The following is a 24063-nucleotide window of genomic DNA, read 5'->3' on the forward strand; positions in this document are numbered from 1 at the left end:
TTTGTGATTTGTAATGCTTTGTCAAAAATGTATAAAAGACACTCTTAAAAATCAGTAAAGTTACAGCTACTTAGTAGTCTGTCAAAAACCATCCTGCGTCGACCTTTTCAATCAACCTGTAACGTTCCGCCCTGAAAAGCCCTCAGACTGAGACTCATTCGACTGGCGGTCCGCGACAAGATCCTTGTAAAGAGCATTAATGTTCATATTGAGCATATTAAGCACTCTAAGAGCCGAGATAGCTTCCTAAAATGTGTGAAGGAAAATGATCAGAAAAAGAAGGAAGTCAAAGAGAAAGGTACCTGGGTTCAACTGAAGCGCCAGCCTGTGCTACCCAGAGAAGCCCACTTTGTGAGAACTAACAGAAAGGAACCTGAGCTACTGGAACCCATTCCCTATGAATTCATGGCATGATAAGCATATAACATAGCACACAGGAGTACCAGTGGACCCATGTTTTTAAGTGCAAGAACCTATTTATTCCCCATGAGCTCATGACATAATAGGTATACAGCATAGTACACAGGATGGCCAATAGACCCCATGTAACAGTGATACAAGGTGCTGGAACCTATTTCCCATGAATTCAAAAGTCAATCAACACTTTGTCACATTCAATGGCAATGTGCCTTCCTCAGCTACTGGAACCTCTTCCCTATGAATTCACGGCATGGTAGATAAAAATAATAGCATAAAAATGTTTCTTGTTCATTCACTACAAGTGTGATTTTTTTTTTCCCCAAAGAGGTATTAAAGCAAATTTTAATCTGTCCTGAAAAAAAAAAAAAGTCTAATATGTGTATGGAACCTTTGAGGATCCAAAGCAATCTTAAGGAAGAAGAAAGCCTCTTTCTAATTTTAAACTATATTTCAAGATACAGTAATAAGAACAACATGGTATGTACATAAACAACAGAGTACATACATAAACAGCACAAGAAACAATGGGACAGAATAGAGACCCCAGGAATAAACTGATGCACATAACGTCAGCTAATGTATAATGGGACCACCAAGAATACATGATGAAGAAACTATGGTCTCTTCAATGCTTGGTGCTGGGAAAACTGAATAGTCACAAGGAAAAGAATGAGGTTAGACCATTTTTTTATGCCATTCCCCAAAATTACAGGTACATAAAGAGGTGTTCAACTTTAACAATCATCAGGCAAATGCAAATCAAAACCATGGTGAGATATCACCTCATAACTACTAGGTTAACTATTATCAAAAAGGAAAGAGATAACAAGTGTCGACATGAAATCTTAAAATTTTTTAAAGTAAACGTGTAGAAAAACTTCCTTGACATAAGTCTTACAATGATTTTTTTTTGATATGACATAATAAGAAGTGGAACAAAAGAAAAATATCAGCAAGTCAGACAGCATCAAACCAAAAACTTCTGCACAAAATAAGAAAATCTACTGGAGAAGAGAAAATATTTCAAATTACGTATCTGATAAGATGCTAATATCTAAAACTATATAAGGAATTCATAAAACTCAAAGGCAAAAACATCAATCATCATCATACAACTGAAAAATAGGCAAGAAATAGAAAAGATTGTTTTAAAGGAAAACACAAGTAGAAAACAGGTACATGAAGAAGTTCTTAACATTATCAATAATCAGGCAAAAGTAAATCAAAACCATGATGAAATATCCCTTCATATCTACTATGATGGCTAAGATCAAAAAGAAAAGAGATAATAAGTATTGGCAGGAGCGTGGAGAATAGCAGACCCTATAAAATGTTGCTGTTCATAAATTGCTAGAGTCATCATGCAGATCTGTTTAAAAAGTTAAAAATATATAACTACCATATTAGCCCAGAAATCTCACTTATGGATAGTTAAATGAAATAAAAATAAGTATCTCAAAAAAAATATCTGCACCCCATGTTAATTCCAGCATTATGCACGATACCCAAGAAAATGAAAACTACTAAAATGGCTGTTCCAAATGAACAAATAAAAAACTATGAGTGCAAACTCACCATAGACTATTGTTCAGCCATAAAAATGATGAATTACCTTTGATATGAGGACAATTAATGACAATTAAGGACACAGTGGGAGTGGGTAAAGTAGAGAGCAGAGAGAGCAAGAAGAAGGGAGGGGTGGGGAAAGGAAGAGCAGAGAGAGGGAAGGAGGGAGGAGGGTGGGGCCTTGGTGCATGCCACACCTTTTGGGGGCAAGACAGGATTGCAAGAGGGACTTTGCCTAACAAATGCAACCAGTGTAACCTGGTTTCTTGTACCCTCAATGAATCCCCAACAATAAAAAAAAAAAGAAAGAAATGGAAAAAAAAATGATGAATATCTTGCAATGTCAACAACAGAGATGGATCTGGTGCACATTATGCTAAGTAACATGTGGCTGGCACAGAAAGAGAAATACTGCTTTAGGTAGCATTAAAAAGTTGAACTCATAGAAGCAAAGACTACAACAGCAGTTGCCAGGGCTGGGAGGCAGAAAAAGTGTGGTGATGATGACCAAGGATAGCAACTTTTACTTGTAAGATGAATAAATCTTGGAAGACTGATGTATACCACCATGTTTACAGTTCATAATATAGTAAGCCAAAAAAATAATAATAATATATTTTGTAGGCTTAAAATTTTCTAAGACAGTAGATCTTAAGTGTTCTCACTATAAATAGTTTATAGTAAAATGATGGATGCATTTACTACCTTCAGTGTATTATTTCACAATGTACATACATATCAAATTATTACATTATAAGTAATAAATGAAGTCATGTTATTTGTGAAAAAATTTTTGTTATACGCATGCACACACATTTATATATACAGACATACAAATGACACATTTCTGATACTTTACTGCACAGAGGAAAATTATGAAATACAAGTTATCAAAATATTAGGTATCAATTGGGGATATAAAATATGGTTGACAATTCTAAGCTTCTCAATGACATAATATTTTTAAGAATTATATGAGGACAGCAGATAACATAAACTATATTACAGTTGAGAAATTTGGGCATAGAAAAATTCTAAGATTATTTTAGATCAGATAATAATCTTAAGATAAAAATCTTAGATAATAATCTTTATTTAATATTATTCTTAGAAAATTCTAAGATTATTTTATACTAAAGAATATTTAGCAGTAAAATAACGTTAGATGTTTTTGACACAGAGTTCCATTCTGTCACCCCAGGTAGAGTACTATGGCATTATCATAGCTTGCAGGAACCTCAAATTCTTGGCTCAAGTGATTCAGCTGCCAAAAACCTCCCAAGTATTGAAACTATATGCACATTAAATTTTATTGTATTTTTTTAAAATTATGTTTTTATAAAATTAGTGAGTCTGAATTTCTGTAAAATCACCTCTGAATCCTTCTGAGAATTAAAAATCATAAAGAAGAAAACAAAAAACCTGGATTTATGAAACAACTCTCAATATTTCTTCCATTCCCTTCACACATGTCAGACATGAAGAAAAAAAAAAAAGACTTCAGAAATGGAGCTTGGCATGGCAGCTCAGTCTGTAATCCTAGAAATTTGTAGGTCAAGGCAGGAGGATCAGTTGAGATGAGGATTTTGAAATCAGCCTCAGAATGTAATGAGAACTCACCCCCAAAATGATAATAATAATGGCAATTACTATTATTATTAGCTGGGCGCTGCCAGGCATGCATATAATTGTCATTATGAAGGAGGCTGAGGTGAGAGGATCACTTGAACACAGGAGTTTGAGATTGCAGTGAGCTATGATTAATCAGCCTTTAGACTCCAGCTGGGGAAACAAAGCAAGACCATGTCTCAAAAAATATATATATATTTTATATCTATATATGGTTTAACATACAGCTCTTCAAAAATATTTGCAGATATTCCCATATTCTCCAAATCAATGAAAATGCTGTCAGATCATTTAGTCCCTTATAACCCAGGAAAATACGTTTGGTTCTCAAATAAGTTCTAAGGAAGATCACTGCAGGGGGCAGTAGAGTTCTTAGAGAATTTAAGAGCATGGGACAGAAGATGCTCCTCTGTGAGAGAAAAAGACATACTCAGCCCTCTCTAAATAATTTCTAATGAATCATGTAAATATAAAGGAGGTAAAGTCTCCATTTTTTTACGGCTGCATAATATTCCACAGTATACATATACCACAACTTATTAATCCATTCATGGGTCAATGGGTACATGGATGGAGCTGGAAAATATTCTTCTTAGTAAAGTATCTCAAGAATGGGAAAAAAAGTATCCAATGTACTCAGTACTACTGTGAAACCAATTTATAATAACTCACACTTGCATATGAAAAATGAAACACAACTTTAGGCTATGATGAAAGAGGGAAGAGGAGGGCGAGGGATAAGGAGGGGGTGGGAGGAATAGTAGGGGATAGTAGGGGGACCACAACTATGGAGCACATTGCAAATACAAGTTGGTTCTATCATGTGTAGAACACAAATGTCCTAATGCTATAACTGAGTAAATGAGATGAAAGCTATGCTGATTAGTATGATGTAAGCACTCCAATTTGTACAAATAATCAATACACTGAAATGGGCATAAATGTATTTATGATCTATGTACAAAAGACTTAATAAAAAAATTTCTAATGAATCAGAGCTTCTCAAACCACTTTTTAAAGTCTGGCTTTCTTTTCGACCTTTGCCCCTCTCAGCTGTGCTATCTGCCTCATTCCCTCTCACCTACCTGGGTATATATAGCCGTTGCCTCCTCTCTCTTCACATTCCAGGGCTCTTTATTTTGTTCCAGACATGTGATCAGGTCTGGCTTAGAGGCAGGAAGTCCTGTTTTATTAGAAAGAATTTCTATGAATTTTGCTGTGGATTATTCAATTATCAATCTAGTACTGTCCTGAGTAAAGAAGAGAGAAGATTATAGAAAGTTCTGCAAAATTGTTTCCCAAAATATTATTTACTGATAGGCCCTTTAGAATAACAAAATAGTTTAAATTGACAGCTCCTGAGCACCTCTTTCCACTGCCACTGAATCAATAATTAGTGATGGAAACCGGATTCTAAGGTGCAGACCATTTCTCGACGTTCTACAGTTACCACTAGAGTGAAGGATACAGAATCAGCTCCAGAAAGGGGAAGGTTTATTTCAAGACAAGAATCTAATTCTTTTTCTGTTTTATGTGAACAAACCTCCAAATTTTCTCAAAAGCATGGATATAAAACATTTTCATGTGAAGCAGAAATTCTCAAGAAGCAATCTACAGAAAAAGAAAGTGATGCCCCTAGTGCAAAATAGGAATTGTGTATTGAAGTTCTCCTCAATCCAGGGAGACTAGGTTTCTGTAGTTCTCTATCACCACATCCCTGTACAAATTCTGCTGAGCAGTGTCCCCGCAGGCCCACTCCTCCGGAGAGAATTCTATAGACACATCTCTGAATGTCAATAGCTCCTGAAAAGGACACATATTTACCAACTGGTCATAAAAAGAGTTCTTAATTTCAGAAGGAATATGAAAGTTATAAAAACCGGTTCTGAAATGTGAGTGACTAGGATTATCCATAAGATTAAAAAAAAAAAGTAATGTTTATTGAAGAAAATAGTCTTATCACTTGAGACCAAGAGTTTGAGGTTGCTGTGAGCTGTGACACCAGGGCACTCTACTGAGGGTGGAAAAAAAAAAAGAAAAAAATTAATGTTTTACAAAGTAAAAAAAAAAAAGTCTTGAAAGTATTGTCTAATTCTGAGGAATAAGGATGGCACAAAATTCATTAAACTAGCGTATACGTAATATCTTTCTGGATAACAAAATGTAAAGTATCCAGACATATAAATTTTGAATACTGTATTTATAGCATATAGAACAAGATGTATTTCTTATATAGATAAAAGTGATCAATTAAAAGTATCCCCCCAAATTTAATGTGTACAATAATGAATTGGAGATCTTTTTAAAATGCAGGTTCTGACTCAGCAGATCTGGGGTGAGGTCGTTTTCTGCATTTCAAAAAACTTCACCCTTCTGGCCCAAAGAGAATATTATGTTAAGGATCTAGGAAGTGGCAGACTTTGGTTTTATATGACCAGTGAATAAAAAAGATAGAACTCATTTTTCAAAGCAATCTGAAAGCAAAGAAGCAATAAGAAGTGAAGCTTCTAGATTAAATGTGATAGTTTGAGAACATCAGTCAGCAAATCTCCCCCAAGACATTGTTAATGATAAAGAGAAAAAATAATTAACTTTATAGTGAAGTAATTCTAGAGCAACTTAACCAAGTGAATGAAATTAACATCTACTGTCATGGGCCAATATGTATTAGGTACCATTAAACACAGGAGAATACAACATCACTGCTGTGATAGTAGTAACCAAAAACAGCAATAACAAAAAATACTATTTTTGGCTCGGCGCCTGTAGCTCAGCGGCTAAGGCTCCAGTCACATATACCAAGAGCTCACAGGTTTGAATCCATCCCAGGCCTGCCAAACAACAATGACAACCACAAGCAAAAAAATAGCCAGGTGTTGTGGTGGGCACCTGTAGTCCCAGCTACTTGGGAGGCTGAGGCAAGAGAATCACTTAAGCCCAAGAGTTTGAGGTTGCTGTGAGCTGTGACACCACAGCACCCTACCCAGGGTGACAGCTTGAGTCCCTGTCTCAAAAAAAAAAAAAAAATAGAAAAAAAGAAAGTAAAATACTAGTTTAATGCAAAGTTCATGCTACAGAAAGCTCCCATTTTCTCTAATCTCTAAAAGTTTATTTAAATGGTTTGTCTTTAGTATCCTAAAGAGAAAGTCTATTCTTATGTTTCTCCTTTTCAGAACTCTGAGTTACCTTGGGCAATTAATGCCATTCACTGTCTGCAGTTTCTTAATCCTGTTCTGAGTAGATTCTAATGGAGCATCCAGATGGAACCTAAACAGAACATGTTCCCCTTCTTCACTCATACACCAGGATCAGACCCAATCCCCAGTAGGAGTCCTGCACATCCACACTTCTCACTATCCCATGTGGTCCTGTAAACAAAGATTCACATATATTTTGTCCTGTAAGCAAAGATATTCAAATATTGAACCTCTTCAATATTACAGGTTGTGCATTTACTGGGAAACTTGCCCATGGCATGTGTGGAACTGGGACGTAGAGAATGCTCTTTAACATGGAGGAGAAGGATTTTACAGGGCAAGTCGTGAAAAGAAACTCATTAGCAGAAACATCAGAAGTAAAGAAGAAAGGATTTGCAAATTCTTTTTTTTTTTTTTTTTTTTTTGGTCAGGGCTGGGTTTGAACCCGCCACCTCCGGCATATGGGACCGGCGCCCCACTCCTTGAGCCATAGGCGCTGCCCCAGGATTTGCAAATTCTAACCTTGTAAGTTCCACATGAAATTCCAGGAGGAATAGTAAACACAGTCCCTCACCTTTGATATATGTATCTGAGAACCAGCCGTGTCTTCTCCTTTTCCTAGTCTGCGATTTCTTTTCAGGTGAGATTGTCTAGACAAATTAGAATTATATTTAGAGAATAACCCTGAAAGGAGTCAGCATACTCTTTTTGCTTGCTTTTATAACATTCACAGGCATGAGGGCCTTCAAGAGCAGAAAAAACTACACTCCCTTCTAATTTTTAATAGAAAGCATCAGGTATGATGAACTCCTCATGGAGACCAAAATGTGAGTTTCTTCTTTCCTACCCTCGGGTGCTCTCCCTTCCCACACACACCAGCACTTTCTGCTACAGCAACGGGCACATGAACCATACTGACAGGCTCCCATCACAACAAAGCAGAGCAGGTCCTGGTACCTCTCTCTGGAACAAAGGCTGAATTCAACTCTCATTAATGTACCTCAGAGCACTTGTGCTTGACCTTGGCCCCACTTAGTAACACGTGGGGCAGTTAATTAATGTCACATGGATGCTTCCACCAGCCTAATAGACAGAAAATGTGGAGAGAGCACAGGTGATGGTGTTTTTACAAATTGGACATGTGATTCTAATTGGAAGCCTGGGCCAAGAGCCACTTAGCTAACACTCATCTCTAAAGTTTCAATGAGCATAGAAAACGTGTGGTATTTTGGGCTCTGCTCAAGAAATTTATCTGTAGGTGTGGGAGAGGTTTATGAATTGGACTCTTTAACAATTCCCCTGTCAATGCTTATGTTACCCCCAGACTCATTATCAACAGCTCTCAGCTGAAGACAGCAGCCACAGCACACAGAGTCCCTTATGTCAACATTTATCACAACACACATATTTATGTTCCACAGAAAAGACCATCAGTCACCATTCTGTAACGTGACATTCTCTGCTGGCACTTTAAGGTTTACTGTGGCTAGAGAAGGCAGCAGTATCTGAGTACATCTGCATTTGGAAAACCTCATGTACCCGCGCATTAATGCAATGTTTACTGAGCAGGTGCTAAGTGCTCACAGCATGGTATGGTGCACTGTGCTGGGAACTTTACATTGTGTGAATTACTCCTTATAATGCCCTAAGGTTGGTACAAGGTGTCCAATAATTCCCAGCAAAGTTGAAATGTGGTGCCCAGCCTTTCTATTTTTTATATCACACAGCTATAATAGGTCACTGGGCAAAATCTCTAACATTCTGGGCCCCCACTCCAAAAGGTCCTTTATGTTTACAAAGTCTATGATGATCTCTAACACTACAGAATAGGTCTCCCCTGGGGGTGACCTCACCTCAAAGTCCGGCCTTATCTTCTGAATTCCAGGTGGAGGCCAGGTCATGTGTGCAGATTCTAGATGAGATCCAGCTTGCTCTGTATTCCTGGGTTCTACAGTGAGGGAAGAAAACAAGATTTTCCTACGGAGCCTGCGCTAATGCATTTTGAGGAGCCTCAGGCCTTGGATTCAGACTCACAGCTGCAGATTTAGGTCACTAGAAAGACATGAATTTGATAGCACCCACTGTATATTCCTTTGCATTTGGGCAAGAGGAGGAGGCAGAAGAGAAGTTTCTCAGATCAACTCCGTGCACATTCTCTCATCCCAGTTGGTGTCACGAACCCCAAATGTCAGAATCATCTTCAAGTCTGAGGATTCCAGGTGCATTGTGAGAAAGACTGGAACTGCTGATTGCCCCCTTATGAGAGTGTTTCTTTTCCCTTTGAGAGTGTTTCTTTTCCTTTCGGTATTTTTTTTTTTTTTTTTGCCCATGGCCGGATTTGAACCCGCTACCTCCGGTATATGGGGCCAGCACCTTATTCCTTTGAGCCACAGGCACCACCCTTTTTTTATTTATTTTTATTTTTTTTTAGACAGTCTCACTATGTTGCCCTCAGTAGAGGGCCATGGCAACACAGCTCACAGCAACTTCAGAGACTCTCTGGCTTAAGCAATTCTCTTGCCTCGGCCTCCCAAGTAGCTGGAACTACAGGCACCCAGCACAATGCCCAGCTATTTTTTTGTTGCAGTCGTCATTGTTTAGCTGGCCCAGGCCGGACTCGAACCCACCAGCCTTGGTGCATATGGCTGGCACCATAACCACTGTCCTATAGGCGCTGAGCCCATGAAAGTGTTTCTATAGGAATATGATCTACAATTTTCTGCAGGGGACAGCAGACCTCAAACTAGCAGAGAGGCCTTCCTGTGTACTCATGTTGGGACAGGCCATTTCTGTGCTGCAGAACTGTGGACAAAGACCTCTAGTAAGAAGCCTGGTGGGCACCTTTTAATTTTTTTTAATTTTGAAAAGGTTTTAGGAAATATGATTAAAATAAATATTTTCCCAACACAGAAACTCTAACCAGGATGTAAAAGCAGAAAAAAAGCCTTCTACCACTCAATTAAACAAGAATGTGATGTGACTCATAAATAATCTACTGAGAGATTTCAGATATACAAAAAGTCACTTGTTTATAAAACTAGGAAAATCCAGTGTGTTAAAAAGGCTCTCAGGTGGTGCCTGTTGGGGGTTTGAACCCAGCCCCAGCAAAACTGCCAAAAAAAAAATAAATAAATAGCCAGGCATTATGAGGGGCGCCTGTAGTCCCAACTACTCAAGAGGCTGAGGCAAGAGAATGGCTTAAGCCCAGGAGTTGGAGGCTGTTGTGAGCTGTTACGCCACAGCACTCCACCCAGGGCTACAAACTGAGACTCTGTCTCAAAAAAAAAAAAAAAAACGAAATCTCAAAATGAATAATAATTGCCTTTCAAATAAGATTTGAGAGCAGTATTTATCATACAGAGTACACCCTAAAAATCAGTGATTAACTCCAGAGATGGGATCTCATTTTTTGTTCAGGCTTGTCTCAAACTCATGAGCTCAAGCAATCCACTCACCTCTGCCTCACAGACTGCTAATATTACAGGCGTGAGCCACCACACCAGCCTGTTTTGTGACATTTTTTAAAAACTATTTTGTAAATACAGATACAACATAGAGGTATAATTTCACATTTTCCTTATGTTTTGTGACTGTAGGGGCACTTTTTGTAATACTGTGTACTACCATGGCTCAAGAATAGATATTGAAAAAAGGCAGATGGACCATTGTGGCTTAATTATTTGGGACACCAGGCACTTTGCTGTACAATTGTGTGCTGTGACAGGTAGGCTGAGATGAAAAGCGCCCCCTTGAGTAACACTCCATGGGACTCTTCTGTGTTTATATCATATCTGGTAATTCTGGATGGTGTGTAAAACTACTTTATAATTACAAAGAGAATTCTTTCCAACTCCAAAATGACCTTCAAAATGGTAGACAGAAAAAGAACTGCCACATTACACAATTAAAACAAAGTGTGATGTTCATCTCAGAGATTGTAAAGGTCAACGAAGTGACCATAATTAGTCCTCACTTAGAAGACTTGACAACACCATTGGTTATATATAGCTCACCCTAAATTTACCTTATAATTGGAAAGGTCTTTGTGTTTGACCTGGACTATATTCAAAGGACAGAAAAATTTTCACTTGTCTACATGATGGAAGATAGTTTCAAACAAGGAGCCAGGGGCACACTAATGGAAGGTCCTGCACCATAACAGGAATTCTGACAAAGGTCACTATCTTCTGGACTATTTATATTTCAAAGTAATGAGTCCTGAGCCCTGGAGAAAGACAGACCTGAATTTGAAAAGGAGGTAAGAAGATTATTTATCTGGTAAAATTATGTACTTATATTTCAAAGAGGCAGAAAAAAATTTACATACAAAATTTTCTAAATTAAAATCTTTAAGATAAAGGAAGAGAGAAAATCTTTACATTCCATTTGGGGTATTTGTCTGGTATGTCTAGTTTCCATTTGCTCTTACATGAGACAGGTCTAAGGCCACTTCCTTGAACTCGTGGACATAATTCCAGGAGACACTGACAGCCACCACAGAGACAGCATGAAAGAGGGTTTATGGAGTAAAAATAATCAGAAGACAGGAGCTATCAAGGACACATGAGAGGGGCAGTGTAGAGTTTGTTCATGTACTGGTTGAGCCATTGGCCTGTAAAAGAAACTAAAAATCTCAGGACCAAATTTGTATGCAAAAGCAGAGGTCAAGATCAGAGGCTGAGTCATTTAAGACATTTTTTTATGAATGGTTGGTACTAACAACATGTGTCATCCAGAACCTCAGGGAATGGAATTCCCTGCTGGGTACCCCAAAGCAAAATCATGCAATTGTCCCTCTGGCTCTGCAGGCTGAGTCTAGCTCCTAAAACAAAAATCTGCTTTTTTCCATACTAATAATGTTTCTTTTAAGTTTGTCTTCCCAAGTATACCACAGAGACAAGATCAATTCTTCTTTCACATACCCAGGAACATCCACTTAACTGATTATTCCTTCACTCTCTTTTTCTGTTCAGACATTCACTTTATCCTATGTAAAATATAACTTTTCTAAGCTTCCCAGGAACATAACCATTTTGCCTCAGTACCCATAGCTTCAGTTGTTTTTTCCTTTGTATGCCTTGTCATGTTTAAGCACCACAGTTCTCAAATGATCCTTAACAACAATCAAAGATCCATCTGTAATTTGTGTTGTTTTTTTTTTTCTATTTCCAGGAATGTCTACAAACTTTGTCTTAATAAAATATCCTTTGATTTCTATCTTTGCCTCTGTCACTTCTTTGGTTTGCTGGTGCTATAGATAATTGCCCAGGCTGGGAAATGGTCAGGCTAATTTCTGTTCTATGCATGTGGATGAAGTAATCATTGCCTGGGTGGGCAGCACGGCTGAAGAAGGACCATGTTGCTGATACAGATTCAAGGTCAGAGACATAGAATAACCCAGGAGTCTTCTGGGCACTGAGGTGGGTAACTGGTGAACACTCTAGGAGTAGAGGAGTTGTGGGCTGGATTCCAGAGGGTGGAGCCCTGCCTGAGAAGGGTAAGAGCACATCACTGTCTAGTGTGCAGGTGCATAAAAGGGTGGGAATCACCTGGAGGCACAAGAATTGGGAGAAGAAATCTGACCTCAGAGCGTCTGTCATCTAAGCCCACAGCATCCACTAACAGGAGGGGAAGTAGAATCACTGCACAATTTCTAGTTTGAAAGCCTGTGTGCCCCTTCCTGTGACAGTTGCAATCTTTCTCCAGCCGTGGCTTCTGTCATGTCTTTCTTTAACACTTGTGACAGAAAATAAACGCGGTTTGCTAAATAACAACTAATATTCCAATGAGAATTGCATCTGCAAAATTCAATTTTGACACCACCCAGAATTAACAGATATCTCACAAGTTCAGGTCTTAGCCCCATCACACTGGTCTCACTGCAGATAACTGTGGCTAGACTAAAGGCCCTTCGGTAATTTTGCGCAACTGCTTGTGAATCAGGGGCTCCCACAATCATGTCCAGAAGTTTAATAATTTGATACAAATACTCACAGAAGTCAAAAAGCCACATTACTTATATTCACCAATTTTATATAAAGTAGACCACTCATAAAAAGCTATATGAGGGCCGAGTACGGTGGCTTATGCCTGTAATCCTACCACTCCGAGAGGCCATAGTGGATGATTTGCCATGAGCTCACAGGTTGGAGACTAGCCTGAGCAAGAGACCCCTTCTCAAAAAAAAAATAGCAGGGCCTTGTGGTGTGCGCCTGTACTCTGAGCTTCTTAGGAGTCTGAGGCAAAAGAATCACTTGAGACCAGCAGTTTGAGGTTGCTGTGAGCTATGACACCATGGAACTCTACCACAGGTTACAAAGTTGAGACTGTATTCAAAACAAACAAACCAAAAAAAGACACATCAGAATATACTAAGTGTAGAATACAAATGTCTTAACACAATAACTAAGAAAATGCAGTGAAGGCTATGTTAACTCATTTCATAAAAGTATTTTAAATTGTATATAAAATAGCACATTAATGTACACAGCTAGGATTTATTAAAAAAAAGTAGAAGCTACATGAAAAGACACATATAGGGCAAGGGAAAGTGCTGGGAGATGATGGGGTTTGTAATTCATCTGGGAAGTAGCTGTAATTAAAGAAATTCTATGTCCTAGGCAGCCCTCTTTGCTAAGGCCTGTAATCCTAGAACTATTGGAGGCTAAGGGGGATGGATTACTTGACCTATAGCCTTTAAGATCAGCCTGACCAAGAGTGAGACCCCATCTTTACTACAAAAAGTAGCCATGCATTATGGTGGGTACTGCCAAAACTGGGATGCTAATTCAAGAGGATAACTTGTGCTTAAGAGTTTAAGGTTGCTGTGGGCAACCAGGGCCCAACACCTCAGAGCAACAGAGTGAGGGTCTATCTCAAAAAAAAGAAAAAAAATTCCGTATCCTCTGAGTTCTCAAAAGCAAATCACTGCAAAAATCAGCCCTTCCCCTTATATAGATGATTATCTTTATTTTACTTATGACAAACCAGGCATAGACTCTGCAAATTCCTATTTTTTGCTCATAAACAATGAGTTGAACAGTTCTGTATTCAGCAGTGTAAACAAAAGACTCTTTCATGAAATTTCTCATAAGTTTCTCTCCTTTCCCAGCACCAAAACTTTGGCCAATTCTGACTTCAACATCTAACCACTCTTTAGGTCTCTGGTAGGAACAGGCTGACTTCAAGGAGAAACATTTCCTGACCAAGCTGATGATTTCTCCACCTCTATTCTGCCCTCATCTCCCACCTTTTTTCAAAACTTGTTTTCTCTTCTCTATGAAAGAAAGCCATTGAGTGTGATGCTTCCAGATATTATACTTGGCGCTTTCCCCAAGCAATACTTTCTTACAATAATGAAAAAAATATTTTGTTTTGTTTTTTGCAGTTTATGGCTGGGGTTGGGTTTGAACCCACCATCTCCAGCATATGGGTCCTGTGCCCTACTCCGTTGAGCCACAGGAGCCACCCAAAGACTTTTTTGTGTTGTTGGACAATAAAATGTAATTTCAGGCTGGGTGCCCATAGCTCAGTGGTTAGGGAATCAACCACATGCTCTGGGGCTGGTGGGTTCTAACCCACCCTGGGCTTTCAAAACAACAACAACAAAAATACCTGGGCATTGTGGCAGGCACCTGTAGCCCCAGCTACTTGAGAGGCTGAGGCAAGAGAATCACTTGAGCCCAGGAGTTTGAGGTTGCTGTCAGGTATGATGCCACGGTACTCTACCAAGGGTGACAAAATACAACTTTGTCTGTAAGAAAAAAATGTAATTTCAAATGTCTACTATTAAATAATGTCTACAAATACCCCCAGAACAAACCAGCTAAACCTTCAGAAAGGGCATCACATTGCCCCTCACTGCCATCAACCACATCTGCCTTTGGGTCCCCAGCTGTCCAGAGTTCTTCAGCTCCTCTTAGTACAAAGGGCTCCTCCCATGGCTGGTGGGAAGAGGCTGTGACCCTGCAAGGGAGACATCCTAAGTCCTCAGTGACCACCGTTTCCAGAACCAAGATTGACATTGGCTTAGTCCCTGGACTCAGACCTTTGGTCCCCAGGGAAGGTTGTTCAATAACAATAACTCTTGAATGAGAAAATTTCAAGTGTTTAAAAAACCCACCAAAATCTGCAATAGGATAGATGAAAATTATAATGCACTTACATTACTTATGTCAGCACAAACAGCAAAAGTATCTGTTTTTGCAGACAATAATGATGTCACTTAACTATTCAGTCCATGAAAAAAAAACCATTTAGGAACGAATCATCTGAGAACACTTCCAGAAGTTCCCAAGTCCCCTTCCATAGTATGTAACATTAAGCTTCATTCTCCAGATGACAGAAAACAGAACAAAGTGTTAACTGTTACAGGTTCTCCGCTCTGTCTAAGAGAGGAACTGATGTTTCGTGAATATTTATTATTCACCAATTGATCTACCACATGTTCGTGTGGAAATGTAATCCTTTTTATAGAGCCATAACTCAATCCACACTTTGTCTCTTTCTTCTTCCTGGTATAATTGCAAAGTTAGGCTTTCAGTTACAATTAGAAATCATCCTCAAACAATAAGAGGTTGCAGAACCTTACAAACTCACTAAGATAGAAAGCAAAAGTGATTTCCTTTTTTACGAATCAATAGGTGACTATCTATTTCACTCCCTTTTCTGACCTCCACTTCTGTCTTGCCTCTTCAGGGAAATTTTTTTATTCTTTATTTTCTGTTCGTGAATTACATTTTACAATCAATGAAAAATTAAAGCTGAAGAAAAAAAAACACAGAACGTTTCACCAAAAAAATTTAGGGAATGTCAGTGGTGACTGGAATACAGAGATCTCTCAAGTACGGTCACCCTGTACCTTGGGACATGCTTACAACCTCATTCTGTTCACAGAATTCCCCAATGGCCACCCTCCCAGGAGAAACTGCACAATAGCTTTGAATGCACATGAAGTGTGTGTATTGGGTTCCAGTTATTCCTTTTTTTCTTGAGGCAGAGTCTCACGCTGTCATGCTAGGTACAGTGTCATGGCATCATAGCTCATGGTAACCACAAACACCTGGATTCCAGAGAACCTCCTGCCTAAATCTTCTGAGTAACTAACATTACACAGGTATGTGCCACAATTCCTTTCTACTTTTTTCATTTTTAGTATAAATGTGGTCTCGCTCCCACTCAGGGTGGTCACAAACTCCAGATGCTCAGGTAATCCACCCACCTCATCCTTCCAGAGTGCTAGGATTATAGGTTTGAACCACCTGGCCCAGCACTGTGTAGCAGGTTTCAAGCTGCCTTGCGGGGGATGGGTTACCCTTATCCTTTGGGATAGTTTTCCTACCTTGAAATATCTGAGAATCCAGAAGGCAGAAATAAGTTTTGCATTTTCCTGTGAATACCAGCATCTGAAAAATGCTGAAAAGTAATGTCTCCCAGAAATCAAACGTGAAGCTGGTATAACGAAAATTAAGGGTATACTATGAGAGGTCTCTCAAACTGAAAGGCATTCATGGGTTGCCCCTGTGCTTCAAGGAGTAGGGCACCCGCTCCATAAACTAGAGGTGGGCCTTATAAACTGGAGGTGGCAGGTACAAACCCAGACCACACCAAAAAAACTGCAAAAAAAAGAAAATAAAAAGGATTCATTTACACCCCTGAGGGGCTCTAGTCCCATACTTTCTGTAGGGAAGAAATCCTCAGGAACCTGAGAAAAGTGTAGCTATTTGGAGACAGGGAGTAGAAGAAAGCAGGCCAGAAACCAAACTGCATGATTACAGCAGCCCTGTTCCCATATTCCCGTAAATCCCAGGATGCTGACAAGAGTATAACCATCCTGGGAGAACAGCTAGTGATACAAAGCAGGTCAGACACCAAATGGCCTGGTCACAAAAACCTCCTCCCCACCCTCCTGAAATGCTTCAAGGCTGGTGTTCTTGGGAACAGGAGAATCTCCTCCCCTGGTCTTGGCTGGCTCTAGAGATAAGGCCTCTGTGGAAGATGGACAGCTTGTGTGGAAGGCAGTAATGCTAATCTCACTCTCAGACCCAGCATCATTCACTCTGCAGCAATGACTTCCCTCGCCTGTCATGACTCCCTCCCACATTCTAACTGCACTAATAAAAGTCTCTTGAAGCTGTGTGAGAGGGGATGACTTTGGGTCAGACTCCATTCTGCACCATTAAAATAAAGCCTATCCTTAATCCCTGGAATGGTCTTCTCACTTTCTTGGGGACCCTGGCCGGATTCTATCCCTAAACTTGTGACTTCAGGCTGTGCACTGGAAGAAAATGGCCCAGGAATGGCATTTTTAGAACATCCCAGAAAGCACAGATGTTACCGTCATCTATAGTCATCCTCAGATAAGTGCCAAGCTCAGGACGGGGATAAAACAAGGAGTGAGGACACATCCTCCTGTACAGTTACCAGTGGGGAATCTCAATGCAAAGACCTTCTGGGAAGGAGTGTGTCCCTAGGCAAGATAAAGGAGTAAAGCAAAAAGATTGCTATCACCAAGTGTCACAGGCTATTGTCTGCTTTTTTCTTATGAAACATGTTCAGAAATTCATAAAAACCAAAACTTTGGAAAACAATCACCCACTGTTAAATAAAGAAATCACAAACAACAAAAATACTGCATCTGTTTGACGTGGGTGATAAAGAAAGAAAACAATTGATCATTCAAATTAGATGGGAAGTAGGTATTCGGAAAAATGAGAAAGGAACTGAAAATTTAGGATTTAATGTAAAACCTAGAAGAGTTAGGCTGAGGAAACAGAGGTAGATGTAGACTCAGCTTCCTGTACTTGTGGAAAATGGGGGGAGAAAACTATTCCCCTACAGAGTGTTAAAATATACAGGAGGCAATTAGGCTGACAGGGATGGAAAGCACTACGTCCCTATCTGAGAAAACCAAACTTTCACTTAAAATTATTCTTATTGTTGCAGCAAAAGAAGGCATGATAGAAAGAACCACCCAAACCTCTGTGCTTTAAGAAGAAAGGGCTTCATTTCAGCAAGCTCCCCGACTGCCTCTGTCTTTTCCTTGTCCTTGGGTGCCCTTCTCATTTCTCAGTTTCCCTGGGCTTATATAGAAGTAAAAACAAGTATTAGCTTCAAGGTTCCAGGAAACGTTCCAACGAAAGTTTGTACACTTTCTTAAAAACTGAGTCACTAAGTGGAAGACTCAGTAAATGTGACCTTGGGGCTTCTGTGAAAAGCCTTTTTTGTTTGTATTTGATACAGAGTCTCATTTGGTCATCACTGGTCGAGTGTCGTGGCATCTTATCTCACAGCAACCTCAAACCTTGGGTTCAAGAGATTCTCTTGCCTCAGCTTCCCAAGTAGCTGGGACTTCAGGTACATGCCACAACATCCAGCTATTTCTTGGTTGTAGTTGTCATTTTGTCATTGCTTTTTGGCAGGCAATGGCTGGATTCGAACCTACCAGCTCTGGTGTACGTGGCTGGCGCCTTAGCTGCTTGAGCTACAGGGCTTGAGCTACAGGCACTGAGCCTTAACTCATAGTTTTTCAATAAGATTTTCAAAAATTTCTCAGCCTAACCTGGGCACTGTGCTTTACTCCTATAATCCTAGCACTCTAAGAGGTCAAGATGAATGGTTTCCTTGAGCCCAGGAGTTCAAGACCAGCCACAGCAAGAACAAGACGCGGTCTCTACTAAAAACAGAAAAACCGGCTCTGCACCCATAGCACAGTGGTTACAGCACCAGCCACATACACTAAGGGTGACATGTTCAAACACATCCCACAACAACTGCAACAAAAATATGCCCCAGCCTGCGAGGCTAATTCAACAGGGACCTAGGGTAGGGGGCGAGGGAGTGAAAAAGACAAGAGACACAAGGAACGAGAACAAGACAGGATTCTGATCAAGCTCCGAAAACTTTATTTTTTTAACAGCTATTTAAGCACAAGCAAAGGAGGAAGTCTGCTCGGGGGTATGAGATATAAGTGGGTGGGGAATTCCTGGTAGCAGGTATGGTAATCTTATTTCCTGGAGCCAACGGTCAGAATTTTCTTATCGCCTGCAAATGTTTACAGGCTGTAACTTTCATTGTACCTAACTTAATTGCAGTAATTTTTCATAGTGGGTTCATTAAGTTTTTGGCTCCCAGCATCTCCTCCCTTTTTATATTTTTTGTTTGAGGCGGCTAGGTGAGGAACGAGCGTTTCATTTATGGATGAGTGGGCATTGACCTATGGGGGGAAGTATTGACCTGATTCCTCCCGCGGGATTGAATTTTCCCACATTTTAGGTGGCTCTTGGTGTCTTTTGGGGAGGAGAGGTAGAGCCTTTTAATGGAGTGGTTTTACTGAAGATTGACACCAACCTCTGTGCAAATCAGGATTGCTTCCAAGGGGACTCAGAGTGGACGATAGTTTCCTCCCTTTGCAGTGCTTTGCCTCGCACCCCATATAGGTACCCACGCTGTGTTCGCATTGGGTCAAACCAGAATGCATAGATCTGAGTTCTATGCAGGTCTCAAAGGAGGTCTATCGTTCTCAGGTTCTGCCAGGCCTCTATCAGCCAAGTCGAGTCTGTAGTAATGTATTTGTAAGGGTTTTGATGCTAAGGAGTCAATTTGTTTTTTAATAAAATTAGTTAATCTGTTGAGTATAAAAGGTCCTAAGGTGATTAACAGCAAGAGACTAATCAGGGGTCCTACAAGGGGCATTAATAAGGAGAACATAGAGGATTTCCACCAATCATCAGCAGCAGCGGAAAATTTTTGTTTTTGTAAATCAATACTAAGCTTATGTAATTTCTTAACTTGGGTTTCTACTACACCAGATTCATTAATATAGTAACAACATTCTTCCCCTAAAAATAAGCATGTTCCACCTTTTTCAGCTGTTAAAAGATCTAGAGCCCACCGATTTTGTAAAGTTTCTTGAGCAAGAGAAGTGATTTGTCGTTGTAAAGAAGCTAGAGATTCAGCCGAGGCTTCTACTGCTAATTGGAACTGTTGAGAAAGTGTAGCTGTAGTAACAAGGGAGTGTCCTAATGCTCCTCCCGCCAGGCCAGCAGCCACCACAGAAGTTGCGAGAGAAACGCCAGGTACTAGAGGCAGGAATACAGCTCGTTTTGCTCTAGAAGGAGGTGGGTTAAATGATTCTAAATATTCAGCTGGGGTACGGAGAGTAAGCTGAGGTATTAGCGTAACGGAAAGGCATAAGAGTTCCTTATCTATAAGAGTTGTTAGATTTTTGGAAAGGGTGCCGTTACACCAAATGAAAAAGCCGTTGGGGGCAGTAAGGTTATTTGTGGGAGGAGAAGTTGTGTTACAAAGATGAGAAGTAGCATTAGAATAACAAAAATCAAATTGCTCTCGCTCAGGGGTCAGGAACAGGGAAACACCAAAAATAGGCTTAAAAGGGTTATCGGTTGTAAGGGTATGATTAAGTGAGGAGGGATAGGGGACTGCTATTACAGGGGGCACCCTAAGGCAGCACAAAGAAAGCATGCAGAAACATTGCCAAGGCCGGTAATATTGGCAATTAAAAGGCCTTCTCTGAGAAGGGAGAGCCAAGAAAAGGGATTTTGTGAAGACGTGGGAGAAAGTTGTGCAGTTAATTCCTTTTCTTGCTTTTGAATAGTAGCATGGAGGATTGTTTGGACTTGAACAAGGGAGCGCCAAACATATAATTTGCTGCTAGGCCATGTATTGCATCTATTCGTTTACATGGCTCCCTTCACCGGGGACTTCCATGGTGAGTCCCACGGGTCCCAAATGACCCACGTATACATCTTGTTGTTTGGCGAGTGAAAGAACTGATGAGAGTTATAACTGACTGAGGGGAGCAGATAGTTTTGTCCAATGGAACGGAGCTCATGCATTTTACAATAGTAAAAGGACAACCTACATTTTGCTCATACCAGTAATTTTTACAGTTAGGGTGAGTTTGATCAAATAAAAAACATAAGACTGGCGCGAAGGTAGTGCCAGCTGTAAAATCTGAAAAGTCAAGATAAATAGGTGACTGGCATCCTGCAGTTGGGCAGTCAGCTGTAGCCAGGAGTTGGCTGAATTGTTTACCCTCAGATTTGTAGTTTTCTGTAAAGAAGAAGCGCCAAGTGAATGGATTGGTAACTGACTTGTCGTTCGAGGTTGAAGAGGTTTGGTCTGGGAAAAGTATTAACAGGAATAGCAGCATTGTGCAGGGTCCTTTCATTTTCTTGAAAGAGAAGAGATAAGTATTCTCAGGGAAGGGATGGTTCCCTGGATAAGCTATCATTATTAACCTGTTTTACTAGTCTTTCGGGGAGCCATCGAGCAGCTCCTTCTTTGGTGTTATAAATACAGGCCGATCCTCTTGCCCATATGAGGACTGGGTCTGGTCCATTCCATTTAGAGGTAAGGGGATCTTTCCACATTACTGTGGCGTGGCTGTTCTTAGTCTCAGAGTGCCAGAGACGATCAGCAGTGGTTTTTCCCTGAGCATCCATGCTCAAAAAATTAAGGACAAATAAAGCATGATGAAGAATATTTTTGGGTGAGCCTCGTTGAGGATACCATCCCCCCTTTTTTAATTCGTGTAAAGTGTTTTTAATGGTGTGATGGCACATTCAACAATGCCTTGGCCCTGGGGATTTTAGGGAATGCCAGTGATGTGTTTGATGTGTAATTGGTGGCAAAAGGCTTGAAAGTTTTTGCCAACATATCCGGGGCCATTATCAGTTTTAATAATTTTGGGTTTGCCCATAATGGATAGGCAGGTCAAGACATGTGCTATAACATTTTTTGATGCTTCTCCAGTTTGTAAGGAGGCAAAAATGAAGCCACTAAAGGTATCTATAGTAACATGGAGATATTTAAGCTTGCCAAATTTGGGGATGTGTGTGACATCCATTTTCCAGACTTCATTTGGTATTAAGCCCCTGGGGTTTATGCCTAGATGAGGGGTTGGGAGAAGTGTCACACAGGCAGGACATTGTTTAATGATTTGATGTGCCTGTTCACGAGTAATGTTGAATAGAAGACGAAGGGTTTGGGCATTCAAGTGATGTAAAGCATGACTTTGTTGGGCCTGTTCAAAAGAATTGATCAATACTGGAAAAACCGGGCGAGTAGCAGTGTCAGCACAAGTGTTCCCTTTGGATAGAGGGCCAGGTAAATCAGAGTGGGCCCGAACATGCCCGATAAAAAAGGGGTGGCATCTAGAAGCAATAAGTTTTTGGAGTTTTGAAAAAAGGGGTGTAGCATTTGTGGAAGGTTTGATATAGGGGACAGTTTGGAGGACAGGAAGGGAATGAGCAATATAAGCACTGTCAGTAAATAAATTGAAAGGGTAATCTTTTAATAAGTGAAATACTTGTAAGACAGCGAAAAGTTCCAAAAGTTAGGCAGATGTAAAAGGGGAACGGATGGAAGTAGCCTGTCCATTAATGACATAAGCTGCCATTCCGTTAGAGGAGCCATCTGTGAACACTGAGTAGGCATTTAAAATGGGCTGAAAAGAGGTATATTTTGGAAAAATAAAGGGATGAATTCTAGCAAATTGGAGTAATTTATCAGCAGGGTAATGGTTATCAAGTACTCCTAAGAAGGAGGAACAAGCTATAGGCCATTCATCTGTAGTTTGCATAAGCCAATTTAATTGTTCCTTAGAATATGGCACAATTATTTTTTCAGGGTCTTTTCCGAAAAATTGACAGCTTTGTTCACGTCCTGAAATAATGAGCTTAGCGACCAAAAAGGCATAAGGGGCAAGTACTTTTGAGGGGGAGGCCGGAAGGTGGACCCATAAAAGGGGGCCTTGTTCCCAAAAAACTCCAGTAGGTGTATGTGAGGTAGCGCAGATTGCAAAAAGGAGAGGTTCGTTATATGAAATAAATGAAACTCCTTGGTCTCAGATGGCCTTTTTTACTAAGTGCAAGGCATTTGTGGCTGCAGGGGTTAAGGTGTGAGGGGAAGAGGGATTAGAATCACCCTTAAGAATATCTAAAAGTGGTTTAAGCTCCCCAGTAGTGAGCTTAAGGTAGGGTCTGATCCAATTAATGTCACCTAACAATTTTTGGAAATCATTAAGTGTTTTAAGGTGGCTTGTCTGGAGTTGAAGTTTTTGAGTGATAATTTTTTGTTGGGAAAGTTCAAATCCTAAATAAAAATAAGGATCATGTAATTGGATTTTATCAGGAATGATTTGAAGTCCTTTATCTGCTAGTTTCTGTGATAATTCTTGGCAGCAGTAAAGTAGTTGAGGACCTTCCGGGCCGGCTAGAAGAATGTCATCCATATAATGGATGATATAAATAGAGGGCCAAAGGTCACGGAAGGGATGTATTATTTGTGCTAAAAATTTTTGGCATAGTGTTGGACTATTGGTCATGCCTTGGGGTAAAACTTGCCACTGAAAGCAGGACATAGGTCCTTTGAAATTAGTAACTAGTAAACTAAAGGCAAACCTTTGTCTATCTTCAGGGTGTAAAGGGATGGTAAAAAAGCAATCCTTAAGGTCTATTATTATTTTAAAGTAATCAGTAGGAATGGCTACAGGAGTGGATAAACCAGGTTGTAAAGCTCCCATGATAAACATAGTTTTATCGATTTCTCTTAAATCTTGTAATAGTCTCCATTTGCCAGATTTTTTCTTGATAACAAAAATAGGCGTATTCCAGGAAGAGGTGGTGTGTTCAATATGGCCGGCATGGAGTTGTTCCTGTACTAACGCTTTTGCAGCAGCCAATTTTTCTGAAGTTAATGGCCATTGGTCAACCCACACAGGTTTATCTGTTTTCCAGGAAATTTTGTCTGTGTGGGGTACAGGAATGTCAATGGCCATTAGGGTAAATTTTTCGCGCCAAATCCCAAACGATCGAATTTTTCAGTTATTGGAATAGGGTCTTTAATTCCCCGTGAAAACTTTCCTAAGCCTTGTCCGGGTCGAAACCCCTGCTTTAGCATTTGGTGGGTAATTATTTCATTGGGGCTACACATTATAAGATTCATTTGAGTAAGAATATCTCTGCCCCTTAAATTGATAGGTAATCCGGGCACAACATAGGGTTGTACAGTGTCGCTGTTTCCTTCCTCATCGGTCCAATTAAGAATTTTAGAACTTTGTTGAGGATTGGAAGTTTGGCCAATGCCCTGCAGGTGTGTCAGTGAGGCTGTAAGGGGCCAAGAGGGAGGCCAATTTGCCTGAGAAATAATTGTAGCATCAGCTCCCATGTCAATAAGGCCGTTAAAAGCTTTTCCTTCTAGTTTTAATTTAAGGAGGGGTCTGTCCTGG

The 24063-nt window shown here is 40.0% G+C and overlaps 1 protein-coding gene across 1 annotated transcript; it reads right to left on the minus strand.

The window, feature by feature from the left end:
* Window positions 1-1517: 1517 nt before the first annotated feature.
* On the minus strand, window positions 1518-21379 carry LOC128579043 (zinc finger protein 680-like). The gene is made up of 5 exons (XM_053581338.1): window positions 20868-21379; window positions 8666-8760; window positions 7387-7462; window positions 4701-4798; window positions 1518-1535 (listed from the first exon to the last, which is right to left on the minus strand). The coding sequence occupies exons 1-5, from the start codon at window positions 21064-21066 to the stop codon at window positions 1518-1520; spliced, it is 486 nt and encodes a 161-aa protein (XP_053437313.1). The 5' UTR covers window positions 21067-21379.
* Window positions 21380-24063: the final 2684 nt, after the last annotated feature.

Source organism: Nycticebus coucang, chromosome Y (assembly GCF_027406575.1).
Source record: "Nycticebus coucang isolate mNycCou1 chromosome Y, mNycCou1.pri, whole genome shotgun sequence".
NCBI lineage: Eukaryota > Metazoa > Chordata > Mammalia > Primates > Lorisidae > Nycticebus > Nycticebus coucang.

What these genes read in the sequence shown, in the direction of transcription:
- LOC128579043 (XM_053581338.1), bottom strand. Translation starts at nt 21,066, where the DNA reads ATGATAGCTTATCCAGGGAACCATCCCTTCCCTGAGAATACTTATCTC. An exon ending in AGAAAACTACAAATCTGAGG is followed by an intron (nt 8,761 to 20,867) that starts GTAAACAATTCA and finishes CCCTCACTGTAG; the next exon opens with AACCCAGGAATACAGAGCAA. An exon ending in CTCAGATACATATATCAAAG is followed by an intron (nt 4,799 to 7,386) that starts GTGAGGGACTGT and finishes CTAATAAAACAG; the next exon opens with GACTTCCTGCCTCTAAGCCA.